This window comes from Camelus ferus, chromosome 11 (assembly GCF_009834535.1).
Source record: "Camelus ferus isolate YT-003-E chromosome 11, BCGSAC_Cfer_1.0, whole genome shotgun sequence".
NCBI classification, from domain to species: Eukaryota; Metazoa; Chordata; class Mammalia; order Artiodactyla; family Camelidae; genus Camelus; species Camelus ferus.
In genome coordinates, this window is record NC_045706.1 from 74,022,863 (window position 1) to 74,045,702 (window position 22,840).

The window sequence follows — 22,840 nt, forward strand, 5'->3', positions numbered from 1 at the left end:
GCGGGTACCAGGCTGCAGGTCCTGGGGGCTTCGGGGGCGGAGCGGTGCGGGAGCGCGCAGAGCGTGGGGCGGGGACTCACGGGGCGAGGCGCGGGGTTCCTGGGGGCGCGCGGTGCGGGGGACGGGACTCCTGGGGGCGCGCGGGACAGGGGGCGGGGCGGGGGCACGCGGGGAGGGGGCGGGGCTTCCAGGGGCGCGCGGCCAGGCGCTGCGGCTGGGGCTCCTGGAGGTGGGCAGGACGGGGGGCGGGGCTCCTGGGGGCGCGTGGGACGCGGGGGCGGTGCGGGAGCACGCGGGGCGGGGGGCGGGGTTCCTAGGGGCGCGCAGTGCGCGGGGAGGGGCTCCTGGGGTGCGCGGTGCGGAGCCGCGGCGCGCGGGGCTGGCGGGCGCGGCGCTGCCAATCGCAGACGGAGGCCGCCCCAGTGAATCATGTGGTGCCTGGGGAGGAAGTGCGGCTTGTTTTCTTTCCTCTAGTCGCCGGGCTCCGGGTGGAGAGAGATGCGCGGAGACCCCTTCGGGGACGGCGGCGGCGGCGGCAGCGAGTCCCGATGAGGCCCGAGCGCCCCCGGCCGCGCCGCAGCGCCCCCGGCCCGATGGAGGCCCCGCCGTGGGACCCCCTCCGCAACGACTCGCTGCCGCCCACGCTGACCCCCGCCGTGCCCCCCTACGTGAAGCTCGGCCTCACCGTGGTCTACACCGTGTTCTACTCGCTGCTCTTTGTGTTCATCTACGTGCAGCTCTGGCTGGTGCTGCGCTACCGCCACAAGCGGCTGAGCTACCAGAGCGTCTTCCTCTTCCTCTGCCTCCTCTGGGCCTCCCTGCGGACCGTGCTCTTCTCCTTCTACTTCAAGGACTTCGTGGCGGCCAACGCGCTCAGCCCCTTCGTCTTCTGGCTGCTCTACTGCTTCCCGGTGTGCCTCCAGTTCTTCACCCTCACGCTGATGAACCTGTATTTCACGCAGGTGAGTCGCGGGAAGCCACGCCCGCGGGCGAGAGGCACCTGGCGGCGCGCGCCTGGCGGGGGCGAGGCGGCCGTGGCGGGCCGGTCCCCGAGCCGGAGGGCTGAGCGTGTGGCGGGGACAAAGCACGGGTTCTGGGCTGGTCTGAGCCCGGTTCCACCTGCAGGCCTTTCTCCCAGGTAACGACCTCCCATTCGCAAAGAAGGCAAAGGAGGAGGAAAAGGGAAGCGAGGGCTGGGGGCCACCCATTACCCGCTGCCCTCAGCTGGGCGCATCCAGTCGGGTACCGGTGGGAGGTGTGCCCACCAGGGAGACGTGAGCTCCAGCGTTTCTCATCTAGACCCTCATTCCAAAGCTTCGAAGCCCCAGCATGCACGTTGGTCTCTAGACTGGGGCCAGACACTGGGTTTTTGAGTGACGGGAGGCTGGGACATTCCTGGTGGGGATGAGGTGCTGTGAGCTTAGGCGCCCCACCGCTGACGAACTCCTCCGCAGGACTGTCCCACAGCAGCCGGGGTGCCACCACCCTGCTACCGCGCTGGTGCAGCGGGCGGGCTGAGCTCATCCGAGAGGCCCCGAGAAAAAGCCGTAAAAGTTGACTGCGGCGCTTTTATAGGCACACGGGAGTCATTTTATGGAGCATGTTGTTAATAAGCTAATGGGAGAAGCGCCAGTTGTCTTGGCTGTTGTGACCGTTGACTTAGTAGAGTCCTTTCCAAGTACTGTGTGAGGTGTGGCATGAAGGCGGAGCAGCACAAGGCCGCCATTGTCATCGCCGTCACCTCTGCTTCCCAGAAGCTGTCCGAGCCCTGAAGTGTCCATTTTCGCCAGGACCCTGCTCAGGGGAAAGGCACCAACTGCGTCACCCGGTGAGGGGCGTTTCAGAGCTGCCGTTTGGGTAGGCTTTGTGCCAGCAAGCAGTCCACTCCTCTCAGTGGTGGCCTTATGTATTGGAAGAAAATGTCGTTGATTAAAAAAAGGAAAAAAAGAGTAGTGGAGAAGGGCTGGCCCTAGGACGGGGGAACCCTGGACTGAAAATCTGGAGGAAATACCCTTGGCTGAAAACTAACAAATGGACTGTTCAGTAGCCAGTATAATCTTATCGAACAGGATCTCTGCTCAGAGCCTTCTCCTAAATCCAGAGTATCAGCATATTTTCTGGTCCGTGAGTAATGTGTATCATCTGTCCAAATACTGCTTTTCAGCCTGAAAACCAGTTCAGGCAGTCAGCTACATTGCAGACGCTCCGGCGTTTTAACTGGATTGCAGGGAGTGATTTCAAGCAAGACACAAAGGTCAGGTAGGCTGATGCTACTTCAAGGACTGTGACGATGGACCGGCTGCACGTGGAGATCTTTATACTGCTCCCTTTTTGAGAAAAAAAAAAAAAAAAAAAAAGAGCGAGAGGAAAGCGGAGGGCACTAGCACGGCCCTCCGGCGACCGCATGCGGATTCTGCACTGGGTCAGGGGCAGGGCTGCTGCACATTTTCTGCACCATCTGCTGGTTGGCAAGGAAGTGCTGAGCGAGGGAAAGAGTGACCGGCAGACAGCCTCTCGAGCCAGGAGTCCACAAGCCACCGCCCTGGCTGCTTTATCAATCTCAGGTCTTGTTTTCTGTCTGTCTCTGGGGTGGCTGTCAGGAGAAGGTGGCAGTGACTGCTGGCATCTCAGACCCTGGCTTCCTGACAAATACACTTCCGAGGGCATGATAAAGAGGGTGCCCTTTGACTCCCAGCTCTGACACCCCTCTCCCCCCTCCCCTCCCCTCCCACGCTCCTCTTCGGGGGGGTTCTCACCCACTGGAATGGCCAGGGGAGCCTTAGGGACCGCTGCTGCCCAGGCCCCATCTCAGAGCATGCAAACCAGATTGTGGACGATGGGGGTCGTGGCTAACGATTAAGAAGCACGTGCTGTGTGCTGGCCACGCGCTAAGTGTTTTGGCTTACTGCCTCTTCACAGCCACCCTCTGAAGGAAGTACCGATGGTGTTCCCATTTTTCTGAGGATGGTCCGGGAGGTTATATGACTTGCTCAAGGTCACATGACCATCGAGCCCTGGAGCTGGGAGTCACGCCCAAATCTGTGACATCTGAGTGCGGGGCTTATCCTTTATGGCACAGTGTTTAAAACCTCTTATAATTATAGTGGGAAAACATAATTCACTCTAAACATCACAGCCCATCCTCTGAGAGCTTAGCATCCAGCGAGGGGATGAAAGTGCGCTTCTGACACAGCTAAGGAATAACCGCAGGGCTTTTAGGGGAGCATATGTTTCAGCTTCAGGAGACGGGAGCAGGACCTGGGTCCTCAGCAAAGAGGTGGGTTTGCACCGTCTCCTGGGTGGGAGGGGGAAAGGGCAGTGGGAAGGGAGCCGTGTGCCCCAAGTTTGGTTCTGAGAGTGGAGGACATTTTTTCTGTTGGTGCCACATCCTCTGTGGCTGGTCCAGGCCTTGGGGTTTGTGTGCGCACCTCCGTGATAACCTGGTAAGAAGGGTGCTCCCCTCTGAGGTTCAGAGAGGCGAGGTCAGGTGACCACGTGCCCAGCAGCCTGCGAGGCACCTCTCTGAGATGCACGTGGATGCTCCTGTCCCAGTTCCTGGCGGCCTGGCTCAGCACCCTCCTCCACTGCTCCCTGGCCAACACCTTTGTGCAGGGCACACACCACACACCGGTACCAGCTCCTGTCTGCCTGAAGACACACATTCTTAGGGTAATCTGGTAATTGCACAGGCTCAATTTGATTTACTTTTCCCCAAAATCTCTCCTTTAAACCTCTGCTGAGTGCATTCTGTCTTTTCACTGCCTGTCAGGTGGACCATCTCGCTCTCTGGTCATAACTCGGTTATGAGAGCTTTACAGTCAGTTTAAACCTCCTGTCCACCCCCCCCCCCCCACGTCCAGGGCACGCCTGGCTGAGCATCCAGGGCTTGGAGGAGAAGGGTGTGCCCTGCGCTCTTAGCCTCTCCCCCGCCACCTTTGGAATCTGGCTCTCCTGGGGTGGACCTGGGAAGGGGCAGGGTTGTGTCATGTGACCCTGCCTGTCCATCTCCGGCCTGGCTCTGCCTCTCTGGGTGACTCTGCCTGTGGCTGTGTCTACGTTGTGGGACGGGCTTCATCCTGGCCCCTCTCCCCACCTCCCTTCCATCCCAGCCCGGGTGATGGGCTGGTGCCCACCCTGTGTCTCCTCCCCGGCCCCCACCTTTACATTCTCTGCTTTCCTCCCATCTGCAGAAATCCCTAGTGGAAGCAGTGACCGCCCCCCAAGTCCCCAGCGCCCTCAGACCTCCCTGACTGGCTGGCCTGGGCCAGGACTCCCTCCTCACCCACTCAGCCCTGATGTCTCCCGTTGGGCCTGCGCACGCCCAGCTCTGCAGGCATCTGTCCTCCTCACGGGCCTGGGGTGGAGACCGTCGTCTCCCACAGCGAGCACTGCTCTCCTGCCCACAGGCTGGTAACTTCTCCTCGGCTCCCTCTCCAGCTGCTCCAGCAGGCTGCAGATGTGGGGCAGCGGCCAGTGGTAGGACTGGTTCTGTTGTTTACAGGCCCCGTGTGGGGTGTGCGCGCGGCCCCAAACCTGTGGGGCTCTCCTTGGAGCTCGAGGTGCTGAGTCCCTGTGTTGCCAGCTCTGGGCTCTGTCGAGGTGCAGCAGATGCCCCCCCCCCCCAGCTCCTGATGCTCTGGGAGGTGGGAGAGCCCTGGCTGGAGCAGAGGCCTTTCCTCCAAGGCCTGTTCTTCAAGCATCATGTGCTATGAATTGGCATTTTTAAGCGGACTTAGCAGGCAGGACCGGAGACCTGAGGTTCTTGGGGGTCTCTGCTCACCGGGCCTTGTGGGGCCCTCACCCCTGGCTGTAGAGCAGAGGCTCCCAGGCTAAGGCTGCCAGCTTCTGGGCAGGTCGTGGCGGGGGGGAGGGGGCGGAGTGCCCTCGGCAGTCCTGTCTCCCACCTGTTCTCTGTCCACGTTGCGTGTCTGGACCTCAGACTCCTGGGTTCCTGAATCTGGTGGAATGCGGTGGGCTCAGCTTCCCGCTGCTGCAGACTTGTCTTGAGCCTTGTGACGACGACTCCTGTGACAGGAGAGGAAGGAGAAGTGAGCCGTCGGGGTGGGGGGAGGGGTGGTACGTGGATGCTGACGCAGGAGCCAGGACCCACCACGCCTTAGAGGGTGGCTGGGAAGCTGCAGCAGGTTATTGTGGGTGCCTGAGGCTCATGGAGGCCATAGTGGGGGTCTGGGGTTATGGTGGGTGTCAGAGTTCATGGCGGGGCCTGGGGTCGCGGTGGGTGTCGGAGGTCGTGGCAGGGTCCTGGGGTCATGGTGGGCCAGTGGAGGCCGTAGAACAGGGAAGGAGCACCAGAGTGGAAGGAGCAGGGACCCTGTGGACAGAGCGGGGCCCGCCTGTGCTGCGCCTCCACAGCCCGTTACCGACCTGCTCCAGGAAAACGGCAGCCTGGGTGCCCCTGGGGTTGGGGCAGGTTGGGGGTGCCGTCCGGTCCAGTGGCTCCTGTTCTCCAGACCCGGCTCTGATGGCCTCGAGAATTCTGGTGACCTGTCCAGGGTCACCCCAGCAGGCGTGCAGAGCCAGGACGAGTGCTGGGTGCACACCACACCCCTCAGCGGGAAAGGCGTCCGGTCCTCGTCCCTGCAGACCAGGGACCAGGGGGTGGCTGAAAGTTGAATCTGGGGACCCTGTCTGCACCCCCACCAGGAGAAGGGAGGTGGGGGGGTCTTAGGAGTAAGTGGATCTCGCTACGCTCCTGGCAGTCAGTTTAATCGAGAAATGTTCCTGAATCACGTGTGCCCAGTGCTGATCTAGGACTTGTGAAGAGGGAAGCTTCTAGGCCTCTTGGCGATTGAGGAAGTAAGGGGCTTAGGAGCACATGAGGCAAGTCTTTGCAGGCCCCCAAGTACCTTGTCTTAGCTGGGGCCACACGGTTGCACAGGGGCAGGGAATCCTCACCTCTGCAGCACCCAACGCTGGCTCCCTGGGGTCACTCGCTGGCTCACGGCCACCAGAGCTCTGTGTGTGTGTGTGTGTGTGTGTGTGTGTGTGTGCATGCGTGCACACCCAAGCAAGCACACACAGAACCAGGAGGAGTTTCTTACTAGCATTCAGTCTCCCATCGACCACCAGCACCCCCAGGAAGTCACTTCCTCGTTTTCCTTCCAGAACTTCCCCGGAGAAGCAGCTTTCTAACTGTGCAACCCGGTTTCCCAAGCTCTCTCCTCCCAGCACTTGGTCTTTATTCTCTCTGCCCCCATTGCTGCTGCTTCGGTGCTGAAGGGCTCCCTGGCCAGCGTCAGGTGAACCAGATTTCTGTCCTGCCCTCGGCCCACATGGGGACAGTGAGACTCACAGTGTATCTGAGATCCAGCGCCATTGACCTTGAAGCCTCAGCTCCCCACTGGCAGAGGCTGAGCTGAGCGCCGCCAGCTTGGTCCCTTCGGCTCCCATCCCTGGGTCTGGGGCCTGCACAGCCTCGCACTGCAGGGTTTTGCTGCATCCTTTGCTCCACAGCCTTTCCCAGGGTCAGACAAGCAGTGACTAGCAGGGGGGCGGAGGGTGCCGCCTGAAGGCTTTTCTCACCGCTCAGGCGAGTTGCTGGTGGCTGTGTCCAGCGGCCTTGCCCTGCCCGCCAGGGGGCTGTGACGTACCCTCGCCTGAACACCCGCACCTTCTGGTCCCCAGAGCCGTCGGCTGCGAGGTGCTGGGTGGGGCAGTGAGGGCCAGGCTGACTGGAGAGGAGCACTGACAGACTTGATGGCCACGCATCCGAAGGACATCACTGAAAGGGTCTGAGGTTTATGAAAACGTCACAGCACGTGATTCCAAGATCCGCTTCCGTGGTTCCTGCTCGCCGTGAGAGTCCCGTGGGAGGAGGGAAGGCTCCTTCTGGCTGTGTGTCTGGCGGGCCCGCTTCCCCAGGACGGGAAGGGCCTCAGCAAACTGCGGACGGAGCCTGGTCCGTGGGCAGCCGCGGAGGTCTGCGAAGGCTTGTAAACATTTCATTTTTGACTTGTACTGTGCCTAAGTTTAGAGTCTGTTAACTTCCGAGGACAGATGAGGTCCGAGTGGTTTTACCCTGTGAGTGGGCTGATTTCCTCAAACTCGCGTGCAGGGGTGACAGGCGAGGAAGTTGGAAAGGCGCACACGTCAGTGTTCCAGGCCTTGTGCACCACATCTGGCATCAGTTGCATGTTCCTTTTCTTTTAAACGTCTCTTTTAAAAGATCAAAATGATTCTCAGCTCACAGGTCATACAAAAGCAGGCTTCGGGCTGGACTTGGTCCCTGGGACAAGGTTAGGACAAACGCTGGTGTGTCACCAAGCTCCCCCCTCACCTGACTGTGGCATTTACTGGGGCAAGTCTTTCTGGCGGGTTGGAAACAGGCCGTGGCTTCACGTCTGGTGATTAGAGTGTCACTCACTCAGCACACAAATCTCTTCAGTCACCTGCTTGCAGGTGTCTGGGGTCAGAGACAGTAAGGTGGAATTTTTGCCCGAAAGGGTCGTAGACTGCAGAGAAGGACAGATGTACATAGAGATGGGGGTGCCTCCCACAGCACCCAGCAGGGAACCTCTCCCCGCCTGCTGGGAGCAGGGGCACACGGACCAGGGCTCCTGGGGGGGCACCTCTTGTGATGGCATCGCCACCCCCCCTTTTAGGACAGACTTACCAGCTGAGCTACACAGTTTGTAAAACACGGGGTCAACGTCTACACACACTGACATCAGCTGCCCGGGCTGCACTCTGCCTCCTGGGCTGCTGTCCAGCCCTGAGAGCTGTCAGAGGTCACTTGGCCCCCCAGGCGATGTGACAGTCTGTCTTGTGGGATGGGACAGGGCGGGAAGGAGTGGGGGGGCAGACAGGAGAGAGTGTGGGCCGGAGGTGAGCAGTGCGGGCTTCTGCGGGCCCCCCTGCCCGAGGCAGTCCCTCCCCACTTCCCCCTGCCCAGCCCCTGGCCAACCCCAGTCCGCTTTCTGCAGATTTGCCTGTTCTGGATACTTCACATCAGAGGAGTCATACGATCACTGGCCTTTTGTGTGTGGCTTCTTTCACGGGGCGTAGTGTTTCGAGGCTCATCCACGTTGGAGCACGTGTCGCTCCCTCATCCCTGTTAGGCTGGTGGTTCTCCTGTAAGTGTGACCCCCAGCTCACACAGCCACCTGTCCACCCAGGGTCACCGAGGTTGCTTCCCCACGTGCTTCTGAGTGCCTGGGGTTCTCGGGAGGCTGTGCAGGCCGGATGCAGGCCAGAAGAACAGACCTGCTAAATTCTGTGTGCCTGGTGTCGGCAGCCTATGTTACATAGTGACGGTCCTTACAGAGGTGACACCAGGCAGGAGATGTTTCCGATAGAAGGTTGGGGACTTAATTCACTTTGTCACCTCTGTCATTCTCCCTCCAGGACATGTGTTTTCAAAAGAACCAGTGGCTTTGCTGCTCTTTAAGCATCCATCAAATCCACTTGCCCTGCTTTGCTACTGGCAGCTCCCTGGGGCCCAGACTGACACCAGGACGGAGCTGGGGGTAGCCTGGGGGAGGCTGGTCGCCTCCCCTCCCAACCCCTGTGGCCTCACAGAGCCGGGTCCCCGCTCTCATGACAGACGGCCCTTCACAGACTTGGTGGCACATGTCCTGTCCTCCCTGCTGGGGGTGGGGCAGCCTCAGCCCCTTCGTGGTTTCCTGGGGGATGTAGGTTTGTCCATCATGGTCCTGGTCGCCATCCCGGGGTCCTTTCCTGTGTCCCACGGAGAGTTGGGGGCAGACTGGCAGGAGACCCATGTCTCACTTCTCCCCCCACCCCCGCCCCAGAGCAGTTTCTGTCACCATGTTCTTTCCCTGAGGAGGGACCGGCGGCCGTTCTCTCGGGCAGGTCACAAGGAGCCGCGCTGACCCTCTTGGTCTGTTGCAGAATGCTGTGGACGGGGCAGCTTAAACACCAGAAACACCTGCCTCAGGGTCTGGGGACGGGACACTGGGGGAAGGGTGTCCGTGTGGCTGGGCTCCAGGGGGCCTCTGCCTGGGGCCGGCGGCAGTGCGTGTCCTCACATCGGGGAGCGGCAGGCAGAGGGCTCCCGGGTGCCTTCGCTCAGAGAGCGGATCCCGCCCGCGAGGGCTCCACCCGCAGGACCCAAGTGCCCCCTGAGGCCTCCCTGCCTCACACCGTCACACTGAGGGCGAGGATCTCAACATGTAATCTGGGGGGGGGGGCACAGACACGCCGTTCGTGACAGACACCACCCCAGACGGCTCCCCGCAGGGGCAGGAGTTCCAGGGAACCTCAGATTTCTTCCTTCTCGGGCAGAACGTCATTTTCTAGTGGGGAAAAAAAAAACAGAAACGCGTTTTAACCGCTCACTGGTTTTGTCATCTGTGCGTGACTTGCCGCGAGGACCGGGAAGCAGGGGTGCGACATGTCTCCCCCACAGGGGCCGGAGACCTCCCTTCCTGGAGCCTTCAGGGCCGGCTGGCTGGCAACCCAGCTAAACCTCCTCGGCGGAGAAAGGTCTCCTCTGGGCTGTAGTGTGTCCGTATTTAAGCACATTTGGAACAATCACGGGCAGGGCTCTGACTGGCGAACTGTGAGCTGTGTCTGTGGCAGGAGCGGTTCAGAAGCATAAATAATCATGAAGCCACCTGGCGGGGCCACGGCCCTTCCCACCCCCGAGCCCAAGCAGGGAAAGTCCTGCCGGGGAGTCTCTGGGCTTGGTGCTTCCCGGCCCGCCTCCGTGGGCCGGGCCGGGCCTCCGTGCCTGCAGCCCTGGCTGCCCTGGGGGCGCTGGGTCCTGTCCTTTCCCTCCTCCGAGCACGTGGGGCCGCGCCCACCCAGAAGCAAGGCTGCAGCTGCACCTGTGGGCCTTCGCGGGGTGGAGGACACAGAAGTCACCCTGATGGACGTTGGTACCCAGGCTGTTATCTCCCCGCTGGACACCGAGGCCCAGGGAGGTCGAGTCTGTAGGGGGCGAACAAAGCAGGCCTGTGACCGTGTAAGCCCAGGTGCTCGGGAGAGGCAGAGCGAGGGCGGCCCGGGTTCGGTGTGTCGCTGGTGACTTGGGGGCCTTTGCACGGGTGCCGCTGCCCCTCGACGGCACTGCCTGGCCTGCCCTCCCCAGGGTGGGTCCAGGAGCCCGCTAGGGCAGCCTGGCTGGGGCTGGCGCTGTCGGATGGGGCTGCCGTCCCATTTAGGAGGACAGGGAGGCCCTGGGGAGCCGACAGAAGAGAGGGGATCTCAGCTGGAAGCTGGAGCAAGGAGCCCCTTCAGGGAGCGAGGGGGGTGCAGATGCCCTTCTCGGGCAAGACCTTGTCCCTTCATCACTTACAGGAAGTGCGGAGAGTCCGGGGGGAGAGGTGTGGGCCGGGCTTCTGCCTTCCCGGGGTTCCCAGGCTGCCAGTGGGGGTAGGACACACACACGTGCACACACACAGGAGCCTGAGGAGGGCTCTCAGGTGCCTGGTCAGCTGACAGGAGGCTGGAGAAGGCTGAGGTTGCTTCTGGGGGTTCTGGGCTTTGCGGAAGTTCCAGGGAGAGGCAGTGTCATCATTCACAAAAGCGGTTTGCCTAACTGCTGGGGGCTCTGGGTCCCAAGGGTGAACAGGAGGCCAGGCCGTGAGCGGGACTCCCTCCCTGAACCTCCCCCTCACCGGATCCAAAGACAGGAGGTGACGTGGTGAAGACCTCCCCTCGGGAGCCAGTCACCTCCCTGGGTGCCTGGCCAGCCGGGCACACAGCACGTCTGGGCTCCAGGCTGTTGCCCCCCGCATCCACAGCGTGGGCAACACACTCCTTGATTTTTCCTGGGATTCTGTGGCTTTAGAAACTTGGATAGTGTCTGCAGACATTGGAGACATTACCCTCACCCTTCCTTTCTTAGCAAACTGACCTGACATGCCAGACCCCTTCTGCTCTTCAGGGATTGCTGCAGAAACGGGGAAATCCTGCATTTGGATTCAGGGATCCCAGAAATTAAGAAAAATTCAGGTCTTGTCACCCCGCTCTGGTGAATGAGGATGCTCAGCGTATGGAAGCAGAGTAATGACTGTCACCCTGGGAGACCAGCGCCTCGGGGTTTGCATAATTTCCCCAGGATACCAAGAAGTGGGAGGCATGGTGTGTGGGGGGGAGGATCCTGAGAGCCTGCACTGAAATGCGTCAGTGGTTCCTAACCTTTTTGAGCATGAAATTTCCTTTTATGGTCGAGAGAGCATCTATGACCACAGTTGAGTAGCTGTGCATTTAGAATCACGCTTTGAGGACAGATGCGGGGACTCACGATAACTGGCGGGGACAGCGGACGAACGCTTCCGTAGTGCTTGCTAGGCACAGGCACTTGGCTAAGGGTTCTGTATGTGTTAATTCACCTGATCCTGACAAAAGCCTTTGGGATAGACACTATTGTTAGTCTCATTTTACAGAGGAGGCACTTGAAGCCCAGAGAGGTTAGGTAACTTTTCCAGAGTCACACAGCTGATCATCAGTGGAGCCTGAATTCACGCCCAGGTGAGCCGGCTCCAGAATCCACGCTTTTAACCATCCTGAGATGTTTCTCTGCTGGCGGTGGGCACACAGTTGTGACCTGTAGACAGTGGATGCCCTGGGCTTTTTTGGTTTTTTTTTTTTGTGCGTATGTGAAAGGCTTGAAATTATTCTTAAAGAACTTGGCACTATCAGATAACCGTGGTGTTAACTGTAAGTATGTGCACACAAGGAAGGCGGGCGTCTGAGAGACACAGCAGCAGCAGGCCCTGAAGGCTTGCACACTGCAAGGAAGGACACATCCTCTTGCTTTCTGGTTGCAGTCATTTTTCTTTAGAAAGCAGGCCAGCTGCCTCCAGGCAGTCCACCACCTTCAAGGTCAGCGACTGTCCTTGTAGTGGCTCCGTGTCATCCGTATTTTGTGCAGAGTTGTAGGTAAGAACGCAGGGACTAGAGTCGTGTGTTTCAGCACCGATACATTGTCAGCGCCTCATGACAGGTGAACAGACAAGTTGCAGACGGGTGTGGACGGCCTTCATTCAGATGAGGTAAAAACCATGCAAGGCGGGACCCTGGATTGTTTATAGGAGTCAAAGTAGAAGCCTGCTTGGCTGTCGGAACCCCAGGTTCAGGGAGCGGCTCCCTCCGAGGAGAAGGGAGGGGTCCGAGCCAGGGAGAGAGATGCTGGCGGCTTCAATGGTGCCTTTTTATTCACTGAAAATGAAAGACACCTGCGCAGAGGTGGCGTGCCCGAGGTGACTGAGCCGCAGGGCGGGCCTGTGAGCTTGGGCCTTGCTGCTGCCTTGTGGACAGGGCTTCATAATAAGCCTGCCATGAATCTGTAGCATTTTCAAACGACTTTGCATACATACATTTAAAATAGTATGGGGGGAGGGTACAGCTCCATGATAAGAGTGTGTGCTTAGCGTGCACGAGGTCCTGGGTTCCATCCCCGGTGCCTCCTTTAAATAGATAAGAACCCCCCAAACACAACAACAACAACAACAACAAATAAAATAGTGTGAGTGAGGGGGAGAGAGACGGAGACTGGCTTAGACTTCGGTCTGTGCCTGGTGCCCGCAGTTTCAGACCCTCTCCGTTACTCTGAGGGTCTCCGGGGGCCACAGCCCTCAGGCGGGACCACGGCCCCCTGGGGATCAGGTGTCCAGCCTGGGCGTGGGGTGGGAGGTTGTCAGGCGTCCACCCTGCCTGTTGGCTTCTCCGGGGGGCATCACTTCGGGAGGTGGGGGCTCAGACGTGGAGGCTCGGAGTCACAGGTCGTGTCTGGTGGGGGGCTTGATCGAGCAAAACGGTCACGGAGAGGGATTCGCAACACAGTGCAGGCCTGGAAGCATTCAGTTGTCGCTGTCACTGCCTCTGGGGACAGAAGAGGTTGCTTTTGTTGGGTTTCGCTGAATGCCCAAGGGACAGGGTCCCACCCGCGAAGAGGTACCCAGGCCGCTTCTGCCAGAAACAGCTGACAGGTACTAGGAAAGATGACGGCGAGGCAGCAAATGCCAGCTGGAGGTAGGAGGAGGGAGAGCCGGCTGGCAGGAGTTCACAGGGTGGGAACAGACCCGTGAGACGTCCGGGACTATAATTTATGAGGGGAGGCCGGCCGAGGGCGGCCATTGCTTCTAGGACGTTTCTGCTGGCGTTGAGCAAGGACGTCACATGCGCTCTCTGGCCTGTCCTGCGTCATCTGGGGGGTGGCGGGAAGGGCTTGGGGTGGCCAGGAGGGCGCTGAGCTGCTGGGGCTGGACGTGAGGGGAGAGCCAGCTCCCTGCTCCACCCCGGCCTCCCGTGGGCCAGCTTGCAAGTCGCATCCACGCCCACCTGGAGCTCTTCTCAGAACTGGAATCAGAGGAGCCAGGACTGCCCACAGGGCGTCCCCCAACCTGACTCAGATCTCCAGAAGGCCACCGGCTTTCTCTTCATTGGCGCTAGTTCTGGGTAGGACTTTTTAAAAGCCGTTAGAATGATGCTGAGACGGACGGGGATTCGGATTTGAGAGGGCAAAGTACTTTGTTTCCACCACGCGAGATAGTGTTGGATGGAACCTGCTCCCTGGCCCTCCAGTCCCTTCCCTGCCCCCAGGGAGCCCCTGAGAAACCTTGGGTCGACACCGGCTGTGCAGACACGGAGGGGGAGAGGGAAGCAGAGGAGGCCAGGCCCTCCTGTGCTCCAGTCCTGTTTCCTGGGCAGGCTCCCCTGGGACCTCCCTTCTCTCCAGGCTTCTAGCCTGAGCCTGCTGCTGTCCCCGCGACCCTCTGGCAGCCTCCCTCCCCGGTCCTGCCTCCCGCCCCCGGGCGCCCTCCCCTGCACCTCCTGCCTCGCCCCCCACTGCTGCTCCACGGCTCCTCCTCCACCTGCGGGTCCCCATCTCACAACTGTGCGCTCGCATCCTCTCTCTCTCATTTCACAAACACATTTTTTAAAGAGCGGCTGATGCTCCAGGAATGACTCACGGCTCTCGCTTCCTCCTGTCTGCCACCCCAGTGTCCGCCCGCTTCCCCTCCACCCCCTCCACCCACAACATCTGCCAGAGCCGGGGACCGGCTCCCCGGATTCTTCCGTCCAACGTCTGGGCCGCATTGCCGGTCCGTGTCTCTGACCTGGGCTCACCCCTCCACCCCCCAGGCCCTGGAGGCAGTGCTGCCCGGGGCACTCCCACCCCCGGCCCAGCTCCCACCCCACCTGCCTTTCCCTCCTTTACGTCACAGCCTGTGTGGTTCCCCATTTGAGGTTCTGTGTTCACAGACTTGTGCAACCCTCACCGCCACCAGCTTCAGATCATCATCACCCCAGGAGCGGTCACCCCCCGCCATTTGTCCCCAGACCCCCAGCCCAGGCAGCCACTTGTCTAGCTCTGTCTTTGGTTTGCCTGTCACGCCTTCTTTTCACCTCCTCTGAACCTGTGGTCCAGGCCCTTTGGTTCTGACCCCCCCTGCCCCGCCCCCCTAAAGCACAGACCTGATTTCTGATTGTGTTCATTCTGCTGAAGACCTTCTGGGTCCCCTAAAGGGACGGCACTGTCCTCGCCCACTCAGGCTCTACTTCCTTCCCCGCCTGGACTCCCATCCCTGCCCACCTGCTGCCGCGCGGCCTCCCCAGGGACCCAGGTTCCCCTTGGCCATCTCACCTCCAGGCTCAGGCCCCACCTTAAACTTCCAGCAGCGTGCCCCAGTGGAGGCCTCTGATCCGCAGATCAGCACCCAGGGGAGGGAGACTGCAGGCATCTCTGCAGACTTGGCAATAAGGGAGCCCACCTCGCCCCCGAGCCGTTGTGCGGGCTGCTGAGGTCGGGAGAAACTGCAGCAAGCAGCATTTCCCCCAGAGAGAGCCGTCAGGTCTGACGCTCTGTAGTCCAGTGGGCTGCGACGTTTGAGGCCCGGGTCAGTGGACACGCACATTCCAACCACATGCATGTGGCGCCAGTGAAAACTCTAATAACGGTGGCGGGGCTGGGGGAGTGGACTCTACCTCTGGGGAAGGATGGGCTCAAACAGAAATCTGAAAATAAGGGAAGTGCTGGACAGTGGTAGACCACTAATACCTTTAAAATTTTTTTAAACCATTTTTAAATACCTTTACTTTTTTTTTTAACTTTTTTATTGAGTTATAGTCATTTTACAATGTTGTGTCAAATTCCAGTGTAGAGCACAATTTTTCAGTTATACATGAACATACGTATATTGATTGTCATACATTTTTTTTCTCTGTGAGCTACCACAAGATCTCGTATATATTTCTCTGTGCTATTAAGTACCTTTATTTTTGAAAGTGTGTGCACAGCCTAAAAGATGTTTAGCGTCACGAACTTTCTCGCAAAGCAAACATCTCAACTTCAGCGGCCGTGCGCAGCGCCTCGGCAGGGAGGGAATGGGGGGTTCCAAGCACTGGTACCAGTGTGTCGGGGTCAGCATATTGTGTCTCCAACCTGCTGTGTTCTGTTTGTTTGTTTTGTCATTGCAGGTGATTTTTAAAGCCAAGTCCAAATATTCTCCAGAATTACTCAAGTACCGGTAAGTAGCCGCGGGCATCTCTCTGGGTGACAGCAGGTGAAGGGCTCCCCTGTGGAGCGTTGCCCAGCAGAGGGGTGCACGCCTGGCTCCTCTGAGCTGCCTGGACCCGCTGTGTCCTGGGTGCTGCCCTGCGAGGTGGCCTCCCCTGCCCGCCAGCCTCTGCTCTGAATTGAGACTTCCCAGGTCTGGTGGCACATCTGCCTTGTTTGGAAACCAGAGCCCGGTGCCTGTCTTCATCTGGGAGAACAGAGAGGGGAGGGGAGCGGTGCTGCTGCCTCTCGGCCTTCCAGAGGCCCCGGCAGCAAAGGGAAGATGGGGTCCCTGGGACGCAGCGCGGCCAGGCGTCCCCCCGCCCTGTGTGCAGGCGCAGCGATGCCACATCCCGGTCCCCGCGGTCCTGCCCTTGCTGTGCTGGCCTGAGCCCTGGTCTGTGGCTGCCCATTGCTGGTGGGGGCTGTTCTCTGGAACTCTGCGGTACGGTTACCCTAACTCCCCGCACATCAGCGAGCCTGGGGCTCTTTCCACACCCAGCAAGTATATTTTGACCACGTAAGACTCAGGTGGGCACCCCAAGGCGGAAACGCAGTCTGTGTCCTCAAGGGACGCACGGTCTGTCTGTAAAGGGGGCGGAACAACCCAAGAACTTGCAGAGGGAGCACACGTGATACTGCGGGGGTGTGAGCGGGTCTCTGCCATGGCCACTGTGGGGGCGCAGGACATCTGAGGAGCAAGCCAGGCCTGCGCAGGGCCGAGTGCAGGAGGCTGGTCATCACGGAGGGGCCCCTTCCATCGTGTGCCGAATTTAGATGCAGAGGCCAGTTGTGTGTGGGTCCTGGGAAGACGGCCCACTGCTTTCCCCGGATTTTCAGTGAGGTCTGTCAACTCCCCAGCAGCAGAGAACCAGGGGCTTCCAGAATGGTCAGATGTGGCCAGAGGGGGACGGGAGACAAGCTGTCCCAAAGGTGTGAGTGGGGGAGGGGGGCATGGGGGGAGTCCAGGTGTTCTGCCGCCCCACCCAGGGGAGTTCGCGTCCAGGGCAGACAGTCCTGGAAAGGCGACTTTGGCACTTAACATCTTGAGTCAAAATGAAAATTTAATTACCTTATTACTTAAGATACGGAAAAATGTATCCATGTTAAATTTTTGTTTGTTTTGGTGGGGGGAGGTAATTCGGTTTATTTATTTATTTTATTTTTTAAATGGAGGAACTGGGGATTGAACCCAGGACCTGTTGCATGCTAAGCAGGCGCTCTACCACTGAGCTCTACCCTCCCCACCTCGTGTTATATTTTATTTAAATACAGATCACCTTAAATTTACCAAGAGTTTTTATTTAAAATTCTGAAAGTGTCTGTTTTAATCTTCGTTTTGTATCCGAGGAGGCTGAGGTTCAGAAAGGTGACAGTTCTCGGGCCAGGGTACAAGGGATGAGGCTGGCGGTGCCTCCCCGCCACCCTGGCCTGATCCTGGTGTCTCACTATTTTGAGGGGAGTTGAGTTCCTGTTTCTGCTGAACTGTTCATGCGGGACTTCGGAGTCCGCTGTGCGAGTAAGTGATGGAGGAACTCGGGGCCAGCAGCGGGGCAGCTTTGGAGGAAGTGGGCACAGAAGGCGATGAAACCTTTTTCTGGAAGTGGCTTTCTTGACAAGTGAGGCCTCACTGCTCCCCAGAGTGACATCAGAGGAGAAGGCTCAAGGCCCGCTGAGTCCGCCCGGCAGCTCTTTGAGGCAGGAGAGGAGAGGGGAGTGGGCATCTCCTCGCTACGGACCAGGACTTGCCTGGTGTCTGTGGTGGCTGTGTCTCCCGCGCCACATCCTCTGGGTCCCACTGGGCAGAGGGGTGGACGGAGGCTCAGGGGCCCTGGAGTGACCCTCTGGGATGGAGAGGGTGGCGGGGAGCCACACCCCGGTGGCTGTGGGCACCACGCTGTCTGGGTGGTGAGCTAGGCCTGGTGTTCTCGGGTTTACCCATTCCCGGTGTCCTCCAGGGCTCATGTATTACTTTTGTAGTAAAGAAGGAGGCGTAAGAATTCATCTCCACCATAGTATTAGAAACAACAGCTTGGAGAGTCCTCTGGAAAAGCCGGGTGTCCAGACTGGGCTTCTCCAGAGGCTGTTGCTGTCGCATGGTTGGAAGGTGTGTGCAGGGAGCCGGGAACGAGGAGGCTGGTCCCAGAGGTTCTGGCTGTTTCCAAATAGTGCTGTTCACACAAGCACAGCAGATCATAAGAAAACCGTGAAAAACAGGGCTTTGGAGGAGCCAGACTGCAGGTTTTGGTGACTCCCAGAAGTCCTGCCTTTGTCTCTCTCTCCACGCCTCTGATTTCCCCCATCACTGTGAGGACGTGGTAGAGAACGGGTAAAACCATAATAACTGACCGGGAGCCGTGCTAACCACCCCACACGCGTTCTCTCCCCGGCCCTCAGCAGCCGTGCAGGACAGACACAGAAGTCCTGCCTCGCGTTGTGTGGAGGCCTGGTCAGGACAGTCCTGGGGTCGCACACACGAGTCATCTCTCCCTGAGTCTGACCTAGCATTTTTCCCTGAGGCACATTTTTCCCTTACGGCCGCTTCAGGAAGAGAAGAACCAGCCCTGCGTCGAGCGCACAGCATCCCACGTGGGGAGACGGTCCTGATCTTAGCAGTGTGAGGACATGAAACAGACTTGCCCTAGATTCGATTGTCGTGCAGGGGTGCACCAGCCCAGCCTGGTGCTTTGGCGCTGCGGCGCGGGGCTGGGGGCCGCCCTCCCTGAGCTCCGTCAGTTCAGGGCCGGGGAGGGTGCCAGCACCTGGAACTGACCCACGTGGAAGCTGCTGTGAGGGTCGCTGCCTGCTCGGCATGACAGGAGCGGCAGCAGACAGTCGGGGGGCTTCTGGGCTCCTCGTTCAGGGAGAGCCTTGCTGACTGAGGGCAGCTGTCCCAGGAGCCGGCGGCCGGCCCTCCACGCCCAGCGGGCAGCAGGTGCGTGATGCCCGGGGAGAGGAGGTGGATTGGAAGGGCCTAGTCCCATCCTGTAAAAGAGCTGTCCTTGGAGACTAATTCATGTTAGTTGACCCTCAGAGGTTCCTCAGGTTCAGACTACTCCCCTAAATGGGGAAGGGTCTGGGAGCTGCTGTGACAGTGTCCGCAGGAAAGAAAGGGCGGCCTCGTCTAGGTCTCTGACAGGTGCTTTCTGGATTCTAAATGCACATCTTCACCTGGACCGACTTTCCCTCTGCACTCCCTCCCCCTCAGCGTATTTACTGAGCTCCTGCTGTATACAGTGTGGGTAGAGGGAGTGAAGGAAAGAGCCAAAGTCTGGACCCTCGGGGAGCGTATGGCCCGGGAGCACAGGCACTGGTCAGACCATTGTCCCTATGCCTTACTATAAACTGGCTGTCAGTCTGTGAAGTTCAGGTGCAGAGGACCAGAAAGGCAGCTCCCAGGGAGGCCTGATTGTGTGCACACTGTGTGCGTGTGTGCACGTGCGTGCAGGTACAGGAGGGAGTCAGAAAGGCTTCTCTGAAGAAGTGGGATTTAGCGGGGAGGGCACAGCTCAGTGGTAGAGCACGTGCTTAGCATGCGGGGGGTCCTGGGTTCAATCTCCAGGACCTCCATTAAAAAATAAGAAAATACATAAACCTAAAAAAAAAAGAAGTGAAACTGGAGCTAAGACCCGTAGGGTGAGAATGAGTGAGGCAGGCAGAGCCAGCGTGTGTTAAATCATTAACTGCAAGACATAAAACCCCATTCAGATGAGCTTGGGAAAGTGGGGTGTGTTACATCGCCCTGACATCTGATGGCAGGAAATCAAACGTGGTTGGACCATTGCTCCCCCTGCCCACCCCACTCACCGCCACACCACCTCCTGTCAGTGACGTGATGTCTGGAGCCGGGACCAGCATCCAGGTTTCTGTCTCGGTCTGTGGTGGCTTTGGGAGATCCTGACATTGATCGCCCTCTAGCTTCAGACCCACTTTTAATGGATGGTTTTTTGCTTTGGGACTTGGAAACACATTCAAGTTCAATGGTTGATTTTTTTTTTCCAGCCTCTTTTGCCTTTATTACCAAAAAAAGAAAAAAGCACTTCTTTGGGTATAAAATTACAACTTTGGGGCAAGTAATCGAGATTAGTTCTTTCATTAGGTATGTGTGATTCTAAACTATTAAATGTTAAAGAAATGACCATTTGTTCTTAACACCCAGCTTCCCTTCTATGAAGGCAATAATGTTGGCAGAATGAAAGCCACACATGACCAAAAAATAAAGGAAGAAAAACGAAGAGAACATGTGATTATTTGGAAAGAAATTACAATAACGCTTCCATGTTGGGCTTACATAAATGTTTTTTAGCTTGCCAAAGCAAAAGTAGGTCATTGTATGAAGGTATTAAGAATATATCAAAAGGTTCTATTTATTTAACGTATGAGCATCAATGACCCTTTTAAAAATATCAAAACTACATAAGATTACCAAAAAAATAATTAGATTTGTAAGTTTGTAAATTCACCTCACTCATAATCCTATTCCAAAATGTGTTCCTCTTTGGACCCTTATTTTTTAAATTCTCTCTGTACATCTGCCCCATACACTCAGCTTGCTTCTCCCCTGCGAGGTCCCACACATCACCTTCTTCCTTCCCTCTCCGCATTCTTTCTCTTCAATCATACCCGATGTATGCAATGCCCATACTTACTGAGGCTAAAAAAACGCCAGAGAATTGGCTGCCGAAAACCAAACATCTCTTCCTTTTCTCACCTCCGGGAAAGGAGGCTTGGGGAACATCGCCCAGCAGGATGTGCAGGGGGCCGGGCAGTGAGGTGCTGGTGACGCTTCAGGAGGTTCTGCCCCAGCATCACTCTCTGCACATCACGGGGGAGAAAATGTTGATCTTACTGTGCGAGGCCAGTGTCTCAGCCTCTTGCCCCCTCCGTTTCTTTCTCTTGCTTGCTTGCTCATTCTGCCTTTTTGTTCCCTCTCCTTTCCCTTTTTTTTTTTTTTTGCCCTTTTTTTTAAAAAAGCTTTTTTTGTTGAGTTATGGTCATTTTACAATGTTGTGTCAAATTCCAGGGTGGAGCATAAGTTTTCAGTTATACATGAACGTATATACATTCATTGTCACATTCTCTTTTGCTGTGAGCCACCGGTTGATTTTTTTTTTTAATTGAAGTGTAGTCAGTTTGCAATGTTGTGTCAGTTTCTCGTGTGCAGCATCATGTTTCAGTCATCCATGAACATACATTATCTTTCATATTCTCTTTCATTGTAGGTCACTACACGATATTGAACATAGTTCCCTGTGCTCTACAGTGTGAACTTGCTGTTTATCTATTTTATATGTAGTAGTGAGTGTCTGCAAGTCCCCAACTCCCAATTTATCCCTCCCCTCCCTCTTCCCCCTCAGTAACTGTAAGTTTGTTCTCTACGTCTGTGAGTCTGTTTCTAGTTTGTAAATAAGTTCGTTTGTGCCTTTTATCAGATTCCACATATAAGTGATCTCATATGGTATTTTTCTTTCTCTGTCTGACTTACTTCGCTTAGAATGACAATCTCCAGGTTCATCCATGTTGCTGCAAATGGCATTATTTTATTATTTTTATGGCTGAGTGGTATTCCATTGTATAAATATACCACAGCTTCTTTATCCAGTCATCTTTGGATGGACATTGAGGTTGTTATCATGTCTTGGCTGTTGTAAATAGTGCTGCTGTGAACATTGGGGTGCAGGTGTCTTTTCAAATTAAAGTTCCCTCTGGATATATGCCCGGGAGTGGGACTGCTGGATCATATGGTAAGTCTGTTTTCAGTCTTTTGAGGAATCTCCATACTGTTTTCCACAGTGGCTGCACCAAACTGCATTCCCACCAGCAGTGTAGGAGGGTTTCCTTTTCTCCACACCCCCTCCAGCATTAAATGGTCGAGTCTTGAGCCAAACCACTCTGCTCCTTACTAGCGTCCTGAGTGATGTCTCCTTGAAGTAAACGCGATACGGATGGTCCTAAAGGGAAGCTTGAACTGCTGGTTTCTGCTTTAGTAAATCTGAGAAGCCTTTCTCTAGACCTGGCACAGGTCAGTAGGCAGCATGCAGCTGAGAAACGATGTGTAGAAACAGCCCACCACAGAGCTTGTCTCCTTCAGCCCTGGGCGACGTGCTGAGCAGGCGCTAACACACGGCAGACCACCCGCCAGGGAGTGCTCTCCAGGCTCAATGACTTTTGGGGGTTAAACCCCCTTTTCAACATTGTTTCCCTTAAGCCTCCAAAATGGCCTGCAAGGTGGGGATTGTTGTCTCTTTTTTGACGACGACCCTGAGGCTCACACAGGTCGATTCTGCCCAGGTTCTCAGGGCGCAGAACAGCTGGCACCCTCGCCCACGCTCAGCTCTGGCTCAGCACTGGGCTCTGCTCTCTGCATCCTCGTGGGGCTTGGGTACCAGGGGGCACGTCGGCCGATGCCCACAGTCTGTGAACCTCATGGCCCCCTGGGACAGGGAAAGGGGGCTCGGAGAGGTACAGCACCTCCCCGCGTTTGCAGTTGATTTGTAATTTAAATCCAGAAAACTGCCAAAGCCCAAGCCGGTCAGTGTTTGTTTACTGCTCTAAGCATTTGAACAAATAAAAAAAAAATCAGTTTCCTTCTGGATGGATCCAGAATGTACAGGCAACACTCTGGGAATGGAGCCTCACATTTCCTCTGGTCTTTCCCAGGTTCCCCCTCTACCTGGCCTCGCTCCTCATCAGCCTCATCTTCCTGCTGGTGAACCTCACCTGCGCGGTGTTGGTGAAGACGGGCCACTGGGAGAGGAAGGTCATCGTGTCTGTGCGCGTGGCCATTAACGACACGCTCTTCGTGCTGTGTGCCGTCTCTCTGTCTGTCTGCCTCTACAAAATCTCTAAGATGTCCTTGGCCAACATCTACCTGGAGTCCAAGGTAAGATGGAACTGTGGTTGAGATGCCTCCACTCAACCGGTTCTAGAAAGTTCCCTGGTTTGCAGGTGGACTTGACCCATGCATCTCATACCTGACCTCCTGCAGGTGGTTAGCCAGGGGGCGGGCTGGGGGCGGGTTGCAGATCACAGAGGTACGTGGTTCCTTGACCTTTGTAGGCGAGAAGCGTTCGCTCTGGGGGGCGCAGGGTGTATCGGAGTGTGCAGAATTGCTGGCTGAGAGGTGAGTCCCTGGTTTGTAGACGCAGCGGTCTAAGCGGCATTTTAAAGGACCAGGGGATGGGCTGTGCCACGGGTACCAGCAGGAGCACACGTCTGGTGTGCGCTTGTAACCACGCTCTGCTTGCAGAGACGCATGCAACCCTCACTGCTTTGGGGGGGTGGGTGTTACCCACTCGACAGACAGGGAAACTGAGGCACAGAGAGGTCAGTGGCTCACCCTGGGTCACACAG

The 22,840-nt window shown here is 57.3% G+C and overlaps 1 protein-coding gene across 2 annotated transcripts in view; it reads left to right on the plus strand.

Moving 5' to 3' along the window:
- Positions 1 to 316: 316 nt before the first annotated feature.
- The window catches only part of GPR137B (G protein-coupled receptor 137B), a 39,100-nt gene continuing 16,576 nt past the window's right edge, over positions 317 to 22,840 (plus strand). The window contains exons 1-3 of one of the 2 annotated variants that reach the window (XM_032491911.1): positions 317 to 962; positions 15,409 to 15,458; positions 22,148 to 22,370. In XM_032491911.1, coding sequence (XP_032347802.1) covers positions 549 to 962; positions 15,409 to 15,458; positions 22,148 to 22,370 — 687 coding nt within the window. In that variant the 5' untranslated portion in view covers positions 317 to 548. The remainder of the gene's footprint in view (positions 963 to 15,408; positions 15,459 to 22,147; positions 22,371 to 22,840) is intronic. The other variant, XM_032491910.1, reaches the window with a different exon arrangement.